At 32.3% G+C, this 15,534-nt stretch overlaps 2 protein-coding genes across 4 annotated transcripts in view; both read left to right on the top strand.

Moving 5' to 3' along the window:
• LOC149477803 (solute carrier family 41 member 1-like) overlaps window positions 1-2,045 on the top strand; it is a 97,182-nt gene extending 95,137 nt beyond the window's left edge. For both annotated transcript variants that reach the window (XM_089710080.1, XM_089710081.1), the window contains one exon: window positions 242-2,045. In XM_089710080.1, coding sequence (XP_089566206.1) covers window positions 242-439 — 198 coding nt within the window. In that variant the 3' untranslated portion in view covers window positions 440-2,045. The remainder of the gene's footprint in view (window positions 1-241) is intronic.
• A 2,164-nt stretch (window positions 2,046-4,209) lies between these two features.
• Window positions 4,210-15,534, top strand: part of PMCA (plasma membrane calcium-transporting ATPase 3) — a 131,040-nt gene continuing 119,715 nt past the window's right edge. Inside the window, exon 1 of one of the 2 annotated variants that reach the window (XM_089710333.1) lies at window positions 4,210-4,290. The gene's annotated coding sequence lies outside the window, so the exon portion shown is untranslated. Of the gene's footprint in view, window positions 4,468-15,534 lie in introns of both variants that reach the window. The other variant, XM_089710332.1, reaches the window with a different exon arrangement.

The raw sequence follows: 15,534 nt of genomic DNA, 5'->3' as shown, positions 1-15,534 counted from the left end.
CTGTTACAAATGGCCCGAAATTTTGTGTCAGTATCTCCCGGCCTAACATGTGCAATGTGTAAATGTGTTGACGTTCCAGCTCTTCTTAATATACCTATAGCACAAAAGGTAAAGGCGGAAGAGAAAAATTATACGATGACAGATAGGTATTTGACATATACACATTCGTTTATATAAACTCCTTTCACCAACAGTTTTATACTACGTACGTATCGAGATCTAATTAATTATCTTCTTGCAGGTAATGGTACTCCTGTACCTGGCGTACATCCTGATCCACTTCATGTGGAAGCGCAAGAAGGACCCGGACAACGCGGCGATCCCGTACCTCACGGCGTGCGGCGACCTGCTCGGCTCCGTGTTCCTCGGCCTCGCCTTCGTCATCCTCTCCATGTTCGGCCTGCAGTACGGCAACAATGTGCCCCCAGCTGGCACGTAAACCGACACTAATAGTCCACAGGATATCGCTACACCCCGACTGATCGATCCACTTTAAATGAAATTATACGTGAAAGATCAGCCCGAATAGTATTTGTATACCAAAGTTTTAACGAGAATTTCGATCCTTAACGTCTCTCGCGATAACATCACAGTATTATTATATATTTATATTGTTACGATACGATAGTGCCAATTGTCGTGATTGGACCGCGTTCGCTGTGAAATATGCGCCGTTTTTTACGTAGACTGTGAAATGATGTCCGCTCTCATAGCTGCGTCTGTGATATTTGCCTGGTGCGATCGAATGCAATGTATATGTTGATGGTCGATCAACGAATTTGTGTTGAGGCGGACGATTTAATGAATTTTACAAATCGAACCTTATTATTTTTATATTTGACTCTCTTATATTTTTTAATGAAATTACGTATTGATATTTTACATTCCATTATTTTATTTTTCCGGTTCGTGTTTTGCTGTCTAAAATCAAATTAGGAAATAACGAACCGTTGCTCTTAAAATTTTTATAAATGTATAACTTCACTCTTCCGTAAATTATGTATTATGTTTAAGGGAATAAAAATATCATGTTCTTAATAACGACTTAAGGTATAAACGATTACCGTGTTGTTGCTTGTAATTAGTTCTTACATAGTATTAGTTTAGACAAACAGTACAATAATGCAATTGATAGTATTAAGGTGTCTAATGATAAATTATTGCCGTCGATATGAATTATACCTTATTCAATTAGCCATAAAGTGTTGAATCGTGTGTGCGGATGTTTATATGAAGTTGCGATCTCTCGAACCGTGTTTATAATATTGGACCCATTTATTTCAAACTACCTCCAAACAGTTACTATTTAAACGAAATTTATGTAAAGTTAATTAAATTCTGATGTAACAAATTAGTAACCGAATAGTATGTAAGACTTCCACGACACTAAATTTTTAGATTTTTGTTTTGTATTTTTTGTTTCTGAATAAGTTTATAATAAATGAATTTAGCCGATTACTGTATAATTGAGTTGTTAAATTAACAGCTTTGATTTTGTCTGTCTAGATATTATATTCTTAAGATCTACAAGCGAACTTAGTATAAGCCAACTGTTGGTTTTCAATCTCTCGCAAGTGTTTAAACAAATACAACATTAAAGTTGGTTAAAATGTAACTCTATCTAGCCAGTATATAATCAAAGTTCAGTTAATTTAGTATCCAATAGATAGATCTAAAATAAAACATTTGAACTGGCGTTTATTGTAGTAAAAAAATGGTGTCTTATATAAAATTACGACGAAATATGTCACATGTGTGACGTCATAGATTTTAAGGTATATTTTTGAATGGATGATGTGATAAATGAGATTTTAATTGTATATAGCTGTTATAATTGTTATGTAGTTTGTAGGTAAATGCCATTAGTACATTGTAGACGGTTTTAATAGTAAATTGTCGAAATTCAATAAAATCGGATGTTTTAATTTTGTTGTACCCATTTCACTGAAACCGCTAATGTTATAATATATCTGTTAAGACTCAAATTATGAACTAATATTAATTATGTTTTATGTACAAATTTGTTTTGTAAGTAAATAAAATTTCTCCCGTATTTTGGTTGTTTTCTTTCACCTTATATACCTTATATAATATACCTTTTTAATATAGATAAAGAATACTAAAGAGTGAAACCGCATAGTTAGTAACAATTTGTCAGTTCGTGTGTTTGTAGGCAAGCATGTGTAATCTGTGGTAAATGAGCTGTCATTATTGTAGATTGCTTCAGCAAGTAACTATCTTAACACGCTACTTTTTTCAAATGTAAACTGCGTAAACAGCATATAAGTTTTTCAACTCTGATCCATTTACAATACCTACTTAAAATAATTGACTAGATCTTGAGACACAGTAAATTTACTTACTAGATAGGTCACCTGGTGGTTCAAATGACCCATAACTTTTTCAACATGCGCCTGTAGTCAAATAGGCTTGACATTGGTATCTACATACAATCAATATACGTATATAAGGGTATATCTAGATTTCGCAATGAAAAGTAACCTATGTAGATACGTGATTCCCTCTATACCTATACGTATAAGTATATTTTTTTTTTATCCAAAACAAGAGTTTAAAGTTTAAATTAACATGATAGAGTCACATTCATATAGTAGCTAGTACCTATAATCCTTAATCCTGTATCTGTTTTATCGATTCGTTTTATACAATGCCGTTAATTACACGCCATAATGAAGAAAAATTACCAAATTTTAATAATGATTAAAATAAATAAAACTACTTATACAATAATAAATGTTTATTGGTCTACTTTCACAAATGGATTAATATTTAATATACCTAGCTACTTTTACAAATTACACATAAACAGAATATTATAGATATATTTTCTAAAATAGATCGAATAAAACCGCCAAAAACGCCGGACATTTAAAAATTATTTTTTATTGATAGTACCTATCTATGAAATTAAATACATTCTACGTGTCGAATCTGGCACCTTCTAAACATTAACCACTGTACCGCAGAGGCAGATTAACAAAAACTGCAAAATTAATGGTGCCGGTAGGTGACGTATTTATAACGTCGGTTAAAAAACCATTAATCATTCTGTAGAGTTCACTGACGCGGCATTTTTTCGCATTAAATTATATGTAATTTTCAAATTATCAACGAAAAAATAATGCCTCTCAAATTATGTTACTACGTTGTTTATTATTACTAAAGGTGTTACTGTTTGAGTTTTTCGACTTTTCAATATTCTATTTATTTGCGAGTGTCATTAAATGAAAAATATATCGTTTACTTCTTCTTCCACTCAATAACTTTAAGAAATAACGTACTTAGGACCCAACGTAACATAACCCACAAAAATATGCTGATTTTGGCTATTCTTTATTTTTTATACAGTTAAACATGTTTTCCAGAGACACCTAAAATATAGACTTGCTTTATTTACTTTAAAAATCTAGAAATCAATTTTTAATCTACAGTTTATTTTTTATTAACATATTAACTAAATACTACATAGTACTAAACTCAAAAATACTTCTTTTACCTGTGTCTTTTACTATGAACATTGTACAATGTACACGACTCTTTATCCTCCAAACTCTACTTAATTTTCCTAATTTACTAGCTACATACTAGATGGCGCTGTGTGTTTGAATTATATTGTGTTAGTGTTGGCTTTAGCATTCAAATGCCTGCTTCCGGAACAAATTTTACCTTTAATCAAGCTTTCACACATACATAAACATTAGGTGAATAAGAGCTTTATCACATAGGGTATAACTGAACCTAACAAATGTATTCATCTCTTGGATTTTCAATCATTATTGTTCACAGAAATCGAACTTATAGGACCTCTCTTCCTATGACAAAGGTTAATACTACTAGCCAAAAAGAACAGAAGATGGTATCCAAGTAGAGATAGAGTTAGATATTAAACTTTTACAAACATCCTTTGAAACTGTGACAACTTATAACAGGAATAACCTACATACAAGTGCACTATTCTTTAGTCACATATTGTCTCTACATCTAACCCTAGATCTTGAACAAGCTAACCTGGGAGCCTGTACATCAGCTAGCTGATACGGGGCAGTTCAGCCGAGTTGGCTGAGCAGCAGGCCTCGTCAGCAGATCCTGCCAACACCTGTTCTCGGATCAATGGGACGGCAGCGCGCCTGCGCGGCGGCGGCGCCCGCTCGTAGCCGTCAGTACCTCGCGAACCGGGGAAAAGCCCACACGCCCCGACCAGCCGCGCATGCGAATATCGATCGCGCTCGAAATGGTTCCCGTATCTAGGTTATCCGGCTAAAATTAAAGGTGCGTTCTCGATTCAAGGTTGCGACGCCGCCGGCGCAACTCCGAAATAGTCATTGTGCATGTTACCTCTTTAGCTTACGGGCGGTATTCGCATGGCGGGCAGTTATGTAACTGTGGATTGATTTGGGGTCCGTTCGATCGATACCACCGTTGGGAGTGTCTGTGACAACAGTTTATGTAAGATATATTTAAATCGAGCTAGCTAATCGCCCCCTTTCAGGGACCCGCATTACTCGCCCGCAGCCTGACTCCGCTCCCGCAGCCCCTCTTCGATAACGCATTACAGCCACACACCAGATATACCAAACAGAAAGCTCATTGAAAACACGATTATAAGTCAATATTTTCATGGCCTAGGTGTAAATTTAGTTCAGGAATGTTGTTGGAAAATTTCCGAGAGATGTCGCTAGCGGTCTATTGGCTGTGACTCGTAGCGTAAAGTAGAATGGATATTTTTAAAGTATCCTTGATTCTGACATACTGTAACCTCACTATTTGGCCTAGCGATTCAATTAGACTATTGTTCATGACAATCACTGAGTTATTTTCTTCCTTTAACCTGAGTCAAGTCTGGTGATGGGGCGTGCCTTGTCGGGGCCAGACTGGCCTTTCAATGAAACAGTTAATAAAGCATTATTAAGAAATTTAGTCTTTTATCTAACCTGCTTGTTATTACACAAACGAAACCACATTCACATAATAACACATATCTTGAACCCGACTCAAACTCTACATTATTTATACATATTACCTAATATTCATTACAGAAATTGAAAAAAAAAAAAACACTCGCATTTATGACAGTAGATACCGTTTTCACATAATACGTTTTTTTTATTATATAAATGAACTATATAAATCATATTATTACTTACAACGGCCAACGCCGAACATTTTCATAAAACTGACCGCATTAAAGATGACCAAGGCTAGAGAATTACTTAATACAGTACATAACTTCGTCAATCTACAATGGTTGAATAAAAGTATAGTATAATTTCCCACATTTTCAATAAAATTTACAAGACAATAATTTATTTACAAATATGAAATGAATAAAACTCTACATACATTTGTTGTTCTAATTTATTAAGTTGATGGCCAGAAAAGGCAACCATTATAAGTGCAATAAAGTCTTTGTAATAATTTTGTACCTACTGAAGATTGTACTCAATTTTTCAGAAAGCATTACTAAAACAGTAATTGAGACAAAGAAATAATTAATTCACTCTCAAAAAGTACTTTTTCATAATAATAAATAATCTTAAAATTCTTAATTGTTAAAGAAATATCGAAAAGATGGAGTCGGACGGAGAAAATTTCACCTGATTTTCATATTTTCCACTCCAAAGAATCAATTACTCATTATGTATGTACATAAATTATAATAATTTTGTAATAAAAATTAAAGGCACGATCCAAGGAAACCAGAAAATAACCACACCCTCATAATTAGGATCGATTAATGCTGTGAGGGGATAAAAATTCTTAATTCCTTCCTCAATTTCTATCCCACGCTTCCACAACATTCCAAAAGCAGAATATTTTAATAAAAATAAATAAAACATAATATTTATGACAGTGTTAAGTCTTTTCTGTTATGTTTAGTATGACGACATTATTCTTATCTTCTTATATATAAAAATGAATCGCAAAATGTGGGTAAGCGCATAACTCGAGAACGGCTGAACCGATTTCGATAATTCTTTTTTTATTATATTCCTTGAAGTACGAGGATGGTTTTTATGTAGAGAAAACGTAAATATGTACCACGGGCGAAGCCGGGGCGGACCGCTAGTTATTTAATAAATATATTAAACCATTCAAATATCCACAGAAGTATTTTAATATTATTAAGAAACACTCTGATATGAATGGGAGATAAATTAATAAAAAGGTAAAAAAATAATCTAATTGTGTTTGATTTAATCTAATTTTCTATTTAACTTATGACCTACATTAAAAGCACTGATAAAAAGTCCGTCCATATTGATTCAGTCTAACTATAGTAGTGTTAACGACTAACGTATAAGATAGTTTTTCTAAAGTGTTTGTTCGCGTGATTTTCTCGTTTTCTCCATGATTATTTTTATCCTTCTCACAAATTTCAAGTGTTATTTCTTGTGTTATAATAGCCCTAATAATAAGTTCCCCGCTGTCCTAATTCCAAAATTCATCAAAATATAATCAGCACTTCAAGCGCATAAATGTTACGCGGTATGAATTATGGAAAAGTTCAATATTTGAATGACCTATTTTTATAACAAGATAACTTAAAATATAGGTAACTTAAATATCTAGGAAATTTCGCTAATACAAATACAAAATTAAATTAACTACATTAATAGGAATAAAACATTCATGAACGACCCATTTCCATAACAAGATTACTTAAAAATCTCCAAAAATATGAGTTAAAAAGAAAAAGTTTGGAAGTATAAAACTGTATTGTAGGTTTACATAACATTTTACTGGAGGGTTGGCTGTTGACCCGACAGCCACGAAATGTCAGAGGTCATGACTTATAGTACATTTTAAATCCCTTTTATCAAATACAAGACATGTGAGAAGAAAGGCCAACATACGAACAATTGTCTTTATAATTAATAGTTATTGAAAAACCGAAAAATTATCATAAGTAGGCCAGTGGAAATTAACATTAAATTCGCAAAGCACGATGTAGATTTGAATTTTTGGTATGTTGTTTGGATCAGTTAGGGTGATGTAAATCCCAATTTGCAACTTCGAAAAAGTTGTGCTCGCTGCGCATCACGTGATAAACTGCGAAAATTTTGGACTTTTTTCACTTTTTGCTCTAAAAGTCATAAACTATGCGTTTCCGACAAGTATGATTCAGTACATAAATTAAGGTTATTCAAATCTACATCGTGCTTTGCGAATTTAGGGTTTTTTAGTGTCGATTTCTACTGGCCTAAAGAATTTTAATAGTTATATAATATTTATTCAATCGATCGTCTGAATGAATGAATGAATGAAAAATACTTTATTGTACACCATAAAGAATACATTTTACAAAATTAAAAATACAATATAACAATGTACAGTAGGCGGCCTTATCGCTGGCAGCGATCTCTACCAGGCAACCCAGAAAAGACGAGGAAAATAAATGAGTCAATAACATGGTGGTGCAAAATAAATAAAAGTGCCAGAATAATAGTCTTATTATATATATACTAGGTATACCTACATATATGCAGCTTACATTATTATATACATACACAAATAATAATATATTATATACACAATACACATATTAGATAATAAATAAGAATACATACTTAAATATATACAAGCATACATACATACATACTTATATACATACATACATATTTTATAAGCACATATATTATAAATAAGTCGACAGAGTTAATACCTAGCCTGTGACAGAGTTAAATAATAGTTTTTAACTTTCTTTTTGAAAATAAAAATCGATTGAGCTCGTTTTATTTCTTCAGGTAAAGAATTCCATAGGTTAATAACGGTGACAGTGTAGGAGGAGTGTCTGATTGTGTTTGATTAGAAATAATTCTGATCTAAATATAATATAAACATTGCACAATATATTAACCAGTAAACTGTACAATATGTTTTTATGCTATCTTAGGGAAAATGTACCTGTGTTTGGCTACATAGTATGCAGATTTTTTTCAAAAATAAAATTTAAAAATTACCTCATATAGTAGTGCATTTTAATATTCTACACGCGCCTTAACACTCCGATACAGGCGTTTATGAGATAGCATTCTATTAAAATCAACAACCAGTATAACTAGAGCCGTGAACATGGAACCCATCCATATAACAGACCCCGCTGTTGGATCAAATACTAACTGGGTGGAGGTCTACCTAAACTGGTCAAGTAACAATAAACGACTACAATACTGAATCTAGTCTCGATTTCTAGGCTTCAACATGAAGGTCGGAGTTAGGTCATTAATTTAATTAAAAATTAAATATGACCTACTTTTCGATACGAGGTTTTACTACAATTTGTTTTCTTTTTGTGTAGCGTTTTGTTTGTTTTAAGAACATTGGTGGGTTATAAAATTAATATAAAAATGTGTTGGTCTCACATCGATATCGATATAATATTTATAAACACAAGAGTTAAGTTAAATTATAATTATTAGAGTAATCAATATAACTAAATAGGTAATAATCTCTCTTAAAAAGTATCATCCAGATTTGTTCAGCTGTTTTGGTGAGATTGATGAACACACTAATTATGAATTATGCATATTGTCACTATACTTCATAATATCATAGTTTTCGAACATACTTAAATAACTATGAGCATATTATATCGATATCCATGTTAGAGCAACACTTTTATCGATAAATGCTAAGTAAGATTGGTACATATTAGTGGAGTCGATAAAAACCAAAGTGTCGTGTCTATTCGTGTGTTTGGCGGGAAGCCAGATGCAGGTCGGAGATGGATTTTAGTTTTTACCTCCTTATATCTAGTGCTTAGGATTAGTTAATTATTTTAAAAAATATAGGAAACCCAAAATTTATTGAGAAAAAATGTTATATGACAAAAATTCTTGCGGTTTCTTGGAAATCAGTCATAAGTCAAATGTAAAATTAGTTGATAGTGCTATTTTCTGTTGCAATAAAAGGATAGAGAATAAAACAATTGTTTACTTTTAAACATTTATTTATTTGGGCTCTATGAAATAAATTAAAACAATCACAATATAAAAAACACAAACATGAATCACATAATACGTTAACTGTGTTCGAAATCAAAAAGGAATACATATTGCAAAATAATACCAATGATATAATTAATAAGGAAATAATAAAATCTACTAAACATTTCATAACAGCTGATGGCCCTGCAGCATATTCAATAACCGGGCGCTCCCTGCACTCTGAGTTCTGACTCAAAATCATAGCTGAAATAAAAAAATCGATCAGTCTCAATCCTTCGTTTTATTTCTTTCTATTTCTAGAAAGGCCAATTTTAAATCCCTCAATATAATTCTGATACACAATTAATCATTTTCTCTTTTTCGAAAAAAAAAGTGTTTGTTCAGAAAGCAGCTGTTCAGCCAAAGTTGTTACATACTTGTGAATTATTTGATAATTTCATACCTCAATAATATTTTAATTCATTAATTTGTTCAATTTTAGAATCAGGATAAAAGTCGTACGACAGTCGCACGACAGTCGCGTGAGTCGCGCGACCAGTCGCATGTCTCCAACGTGTGCCCTGACCACAATTCTGTCACTCGTGCACTATTCTGAACACGCAAACCGTTCTGTGTTAAATGCGTTTCCATTGTGTTGATTATTATTATCTTGAGGTCTAGATAAGTCTTGTCTAGACACTAGACGAGCTAGGTCACAGTTATGTACTAAATAATAAATATGTTATTGTAATGTGCAAATATTTGGAGCACATTTGAGTAATTTTCCATAGACTGTTTATGAAATAGACTGTCACAATCTGTGTAGAAAATAATCGATTATTTTTACTTTCCGATGAATATATTGATTTCAAAGTTGTTTTCAGGAGAATACACTTAGGTATATTAAATTCCAATTCTATTAACGATTTTTCTTTCTCAAATTGGAAAAGTGGCTCTTTATAAAATGCAAATAAACAAAAAAGGATTATTAGATTCACGTATAACATACATTCTGTCTTTTTTAGCTCTTTACTGATTTTGTGTCTAGGACCACGCCCCACCCACCTAGCGAGGTGTTGAGGGCCAAATTGAATAACAATGACTACACAGAATACGTGAATACAGTACTCAAACTCATGCTCAAACATTTACTTATCCTAGTGAGCGTCATGAGGAGCTTTTTAGTTGTATTGTGTGTAATAATTATTAATCTGTTACTATGAACATTTTAAATTCAGTTCAAGTCCAATTTAATAGGTTATTGAAAATTTAATATCAGAGCTTGCTCATCGATGTGTAGCTCTATTAAAACTTATGAACTATAATTCCAGAACATAGACAATTCGCGCAGTAATCTACGACACCACTGACCAGTGACCATGCAGTATAATTTATAATTTTACAAAAAAATATCATAGCGTACTGTCTAAAAAATGGACAAGTGGCCGAGTCGTATCGTCGTAGTGTCAATCTTCTCACAGTATTTCTGGTATTATCTATCATAAAAAATGTGAAAATCTCGTGCCGTGACGTCACCAACAATGGACACATGGACGTGTCGCGCCGCGCCCGGAAGCGGGCAATTGCGGGATTAGCGCGTGCCGTTTCCTGCCACATAAATGCGCGGCTAGGGCTGACACACGCCCACATTTTGAGTTAGGGCTGACACTTGGATATGTTTCAAAAGTTTTTCTTTTGACATCCATTTTGATGAAGTGACATTTACGTAAAACGGATGTTTTGTTTAATAAAATTTTATTGGTATGCTTGATAACTGATTTGAAATGCAAAGTTTAGATAAAATTTTACTTTATCTGCTAATAATTAAACTTTATATGCCTCTATACTTTTAACATATATCCTTCTTTCATTTAACTATATGAATTTTCTTAGAATTTTTTTTTATCTGTGCCACATGTAATAGATCAAATAGATTCAAGAAATTCTGGTCTTAACTCTTAAGTAGATACAGCCCTGTAAGAGACGTATAAACAGACAGCGGAACTACACATTTACAAATTTTACAACCATTATTCAAGAAATCAAACACAAGTCACAATGTCATAATATTACGCTTTTATAAATGAGATTTTCTGCAGCTAAAGTAAAAGAAAATCTAATTTAAAATTTTGTTAGCTTGTACTCCTAGGTATATACATTATATTATGTTTGATTGTATTCCTTCTCATCGTAGTTAATGGTAAATCTATGTTATGACGATTAAAAAGTGCTTCTAGAAGAAGTCTACTTGAATAAATGTCTGAGTTCGAGTTCACACATAAACATATCAACAGTTTCTCAAAAACTTAACACGTGAATAGAATTACCTAGAGTTAGGATTAATGTTCTCCAATCCGTGTAAAGCAGGGGCGGACTTGTAGTATAATATATAGTAACACTATTACAATGTGCGAACCCCTGACCAAGATTTAAATATGGCTTCCGTAAGCTGTTTTTAAACCTTTCAGAAGGTGATTGGGAGCGAATGACACGTCATCTTGTATTAGATATTTAAAGGATTTTAGCGCGTTATTCATGGCTAATTTGTTTGTCAATCAATGTTTAAAATAATAGTTTCATTGCGAATAAAATGTTTTTATAATTCATTATTAAATGATAGAGAATACTGACGCTTCTAGAGTTATTTTCCATCCCTTGCTTCAACTCTAGTATAAAATGACAAGGCATGGCAAATCCGTAAAGTAGCTCATGTGTAAAATGGAAAGGACAATGGAAAATCTGAAGGACAATGTTCGAGTAAATTTAAGTTTTGATTTGTTGCTTGATTTCAATCGTTACCTAGTTAAGCTACTTAGCTGTAAATAGATATAAAATTGTTATAGTTTATGATCCACTTCAAATGCTCAACTTCAAATGCTATAATATATAATTCTTACGATTTTATACGACTAATATTTAACTACATAAAATAACAAAGAATAAATAACGTGATCACCAGACTGATGTCTTATTATTAAAAAACAAATCATAAAGTTATTATTTTCAAATAGACATGACAAAACCTTTCACAAATTATGACGATTCTACGACATGACTGAATAATTTTGATACGACTATACAACCGATATAATATGACCTCCCCTCTGTTGGCAAATTACAAGCCATTGTGACGTTTCACAGACCAACGTTGTTTGGTCGTGGACGTCATTGAATATCTGCCAAGCGTCGTGGCGTGGCCAAAAGAAATAAACAATTTTCAATTATTGATCAGTTAGTCTATTATTGTAACTGAGAATTAGAGAGGTTTGATTCCCGTAAATATTGAGTGTTTTTGATGTATGTTTCATCATTGGACCAGACAAATGAGTAGATATTGTCTAGGAAGATAGAGAACTAGAAAATAAAAGTCATTCTTTTTCGTCAATATGAACACAGTGTTTAAAAATGTAGATATTTGGGCTTTTAGATTAATATGGTTTCGCACTATGTATACTTTATTTATTTTCCAAACATTTTTTGAAACGACGATAAATTTTGCCATTTTCGTAGCATTTTGTTGCTACATTTTTCGAGTTGCATTGTAAACCATCCAGTAGGTACTTTAAAAATATATTCCATCTTAACATAGCTTCTATTACAAGTTTTCTCAATAAAACAAACCCTTTTAAAACATTAACATCGTGAATAATCAGTTTCCACGCCACGAACTCGGCTACGAAGGGAGAATAAAAGGAATCTCATGTCAAGGATGCTGGTAATGCCATAGAGTCAAGGTCGGCAAGACGCCGGTCAGGCGGGATGAATCTGGACTATATGCGCAATAAAAATTACATTTATGTCAAATTGTACATTTTCTGGGTAGTTGGAATGTCTAAATCTTTATAGTGCTTTGGAACGAATGCAAAATTTTTAGTTTTGTAGGCGTTGCGTTTTTTTATTATTTTGTATCTGTTTGATCAGAAACTTATACTGCGTTTCTTATAATGAAATCCTTTCTTATGATGAATGAAGACTTAGAAAATTTCTTATAATAACTTCCAAATTACGCGATTATACATAATATGTATAACAAAAAGTAATGAGGAAAATGGATGATTTGTCAATTTCAATTATTTTATACAATAAATACCTATTCTCCTTAATATTTATGTAATGCTTTTTTTGACTAAGTTTGTAAGAAATACAATGAAATTCCTCAATTTATAGCGTATATTTTTTGGCTTGATTCATCGATAACTCAGTTATTTCTCAACTGATCGACACAATTATTTTTTGTGTTCGACAAGAAATTGCGACCCTGTGACCCCATTTTGGAATCCCGAAGGACCCGTGCCAAAAATAAGAAAGACTTACATGAATAGACTTTTACTTGACGTTATCAATGTAACTACTAACTACTGTAAAATTATGTAATCTTTTGAAAAAATATACGGTAGTCCAGGTGTGTTTGTGTCATTCAATCTGTATCAAAGTAGGCATATTATGTTTGTATTAAAATGACATGAATTTTTAGACATACTATCTGTACGTTTGCCGTTTAATTAGTTAAACTGGAAGATAATATAGGTTATTTTTAGCATTTTACGAGGCCAACGGTTTACACAGGTTTATAATATTACTAGCTTTCCGCCCGCGGCTTCGCCCGCTTTGTCTAAAACCTAATAAATTATATACTAAAACCTTCCTCTTGAATCACTCTATCTATTACAAAAAACTCCGCATCAAAATCCGTTGCGTAGTTTTAAAGATTTAAGAATACATAGGGACATAGGGATAGAAAAAGCGACTTTGTTTTATACTATGTAGTGAATTAAGATCCTAAAATAATATACAATAACCGCACAAGAATCCAGGGCCGTTTCTTAAATCTCACGTCACGAAACAAAGCCTTCGCCTGACGTTTTCTCTAAAAGCTACTTACAGTTAAAACTAGGTCAGCTGGAAGTCAATAAACTTATAAATTCCGAGATATTCTTGGGGATAATATCTTGGCGTAATAACGTTGTTTCTTTACTGTTAAAGTTTTTCTTTGTGTGTATTAATTTATATTTCAATCTGGCAGCACTGAAATAGGCTCTTGTATTTTAAATAAATGTTTCATTTCAGTTCATGGACATTGAATAATGTAACTAAATTCTTCCCTTCGTTTTACTTAATACAGTGCACACAGAAAAATTAGCCATTATATTTTCCTTTCTTTGTTTATATCCGGGAAATTTTTAGTTCGGTAGACATAATATCAACCTTGTATATGTATTTGGAAATGCTATTATCCATAAATAAACTGGATGTACCTATTTACTTGGTTAAATATTTATTTTTAAAGCTTTATTAGACTTGTATACGTAGTATATTATTATTAGTCTGTGATTAGACCGTGCTCCGCTGCTGTTGGTCTTAGCGAGATGATATATTATAGCCTCCTCGATGAATGGGCTATCTAACACCGAAAGAATCTTCAAATCGGCCCAGTAGTTCCCGAGATTGGCGCGTTCAAATAAACAAACTCTTCAGCTTTATAATATTAAAGTATAGATTATTATTTTAAAGTCACAATAACAAATAAATTATCCTAGAGTCGATAAAGGCGCCACAATTCCTCACAACATTTTGATAGCTCATAAGGCGCAAATATTTGATCATCTGCATAGCATTATATATATTAATTGCTGACTATTTTATGGACGTAGCTGTTTCCGACTCATAAAATGAACGACCTAAATTTCATATCGCTAAATCTACGTAATAATACGCTTTCGTTGAATTTTAAAGCTTTGTGTTTGTACCAATCAATTGTCAATACTTGGTGAATTGTGTTTGTGATTGCTAAAAGCTCCGATAGATGGCGCTGTTATTAATTTTCATTTTCGTACAGAATTTTAATTATTTTGAATGGTAAAAAATATCGATTTATGTTTTAATATAATTATATAGGTCAATAGTTATTAAATTATGTAAAACTTTATTAATGATTTCATACTTTCAACAAATTCCTCAGTGCAGCGATTAGCCGAGCCTTTAATTAAATGTTCAACTAATAATTATTGTAATAAATATTATAAGCCTTTTACTATTATTAGATTTCATACTTTTGTATATTAAATTTACAATTTATTTCTATAAAGCCTGCTTAATAGGAATATAAATACGTTTATTTCAAAAATTCATACAATATCATTAATAATTCAAAGTTTAGTTTTATACTTAATTACGATATATAAAGTAAATTCTAAAATGATAAAAAAAATTATCACAAAACAAAAAAGTAAAGAAACCTGTATGACCTAGTCAGTCTCGAACCCTGAACACCTCAATTCCAAAAAGTTTTCACAATCACACTATCAACTACCCTCCTCAAAAACTTACCAATCGCGATATCAAAGTTTTTTCCTCCAACACAACATATGAAAGTCTGTCTGTCTGTCTCTCGGTGGTCCGTGTCTACGCAGTAAGCCAGTCACGAGGAGCTGGGCGCCATCCTCGCCTGTCATTCACCAACACTCCATCTTTCTGTATTGTGTTCGAAAACATCCAAAAAAAAAAACAATCATTCTGGTACTTTGACCGTTTAGAGATGTTCTCAACACCACTGTCGTAGACTATCTGATCACTTTTTTTATTATAT

This window comes from Colias philodice, chromosome 24 (assembly GCF_061535455.1).
Source record: "Colias philodice isolate Cphi_HAF_F1 chromosome 24, ilColPhil1 Martin Lab GWU primary, whole genome shotgun sequence".
Lineage (NCBI taxonomy): Eukaryota > Metazoa > Arthropoda > Insecta > Lepidoptera > Pieridae > Colias > Colias philodice.
This window is presented reverse-complemented; position numbering and strand designations above follow the sequence as displayed.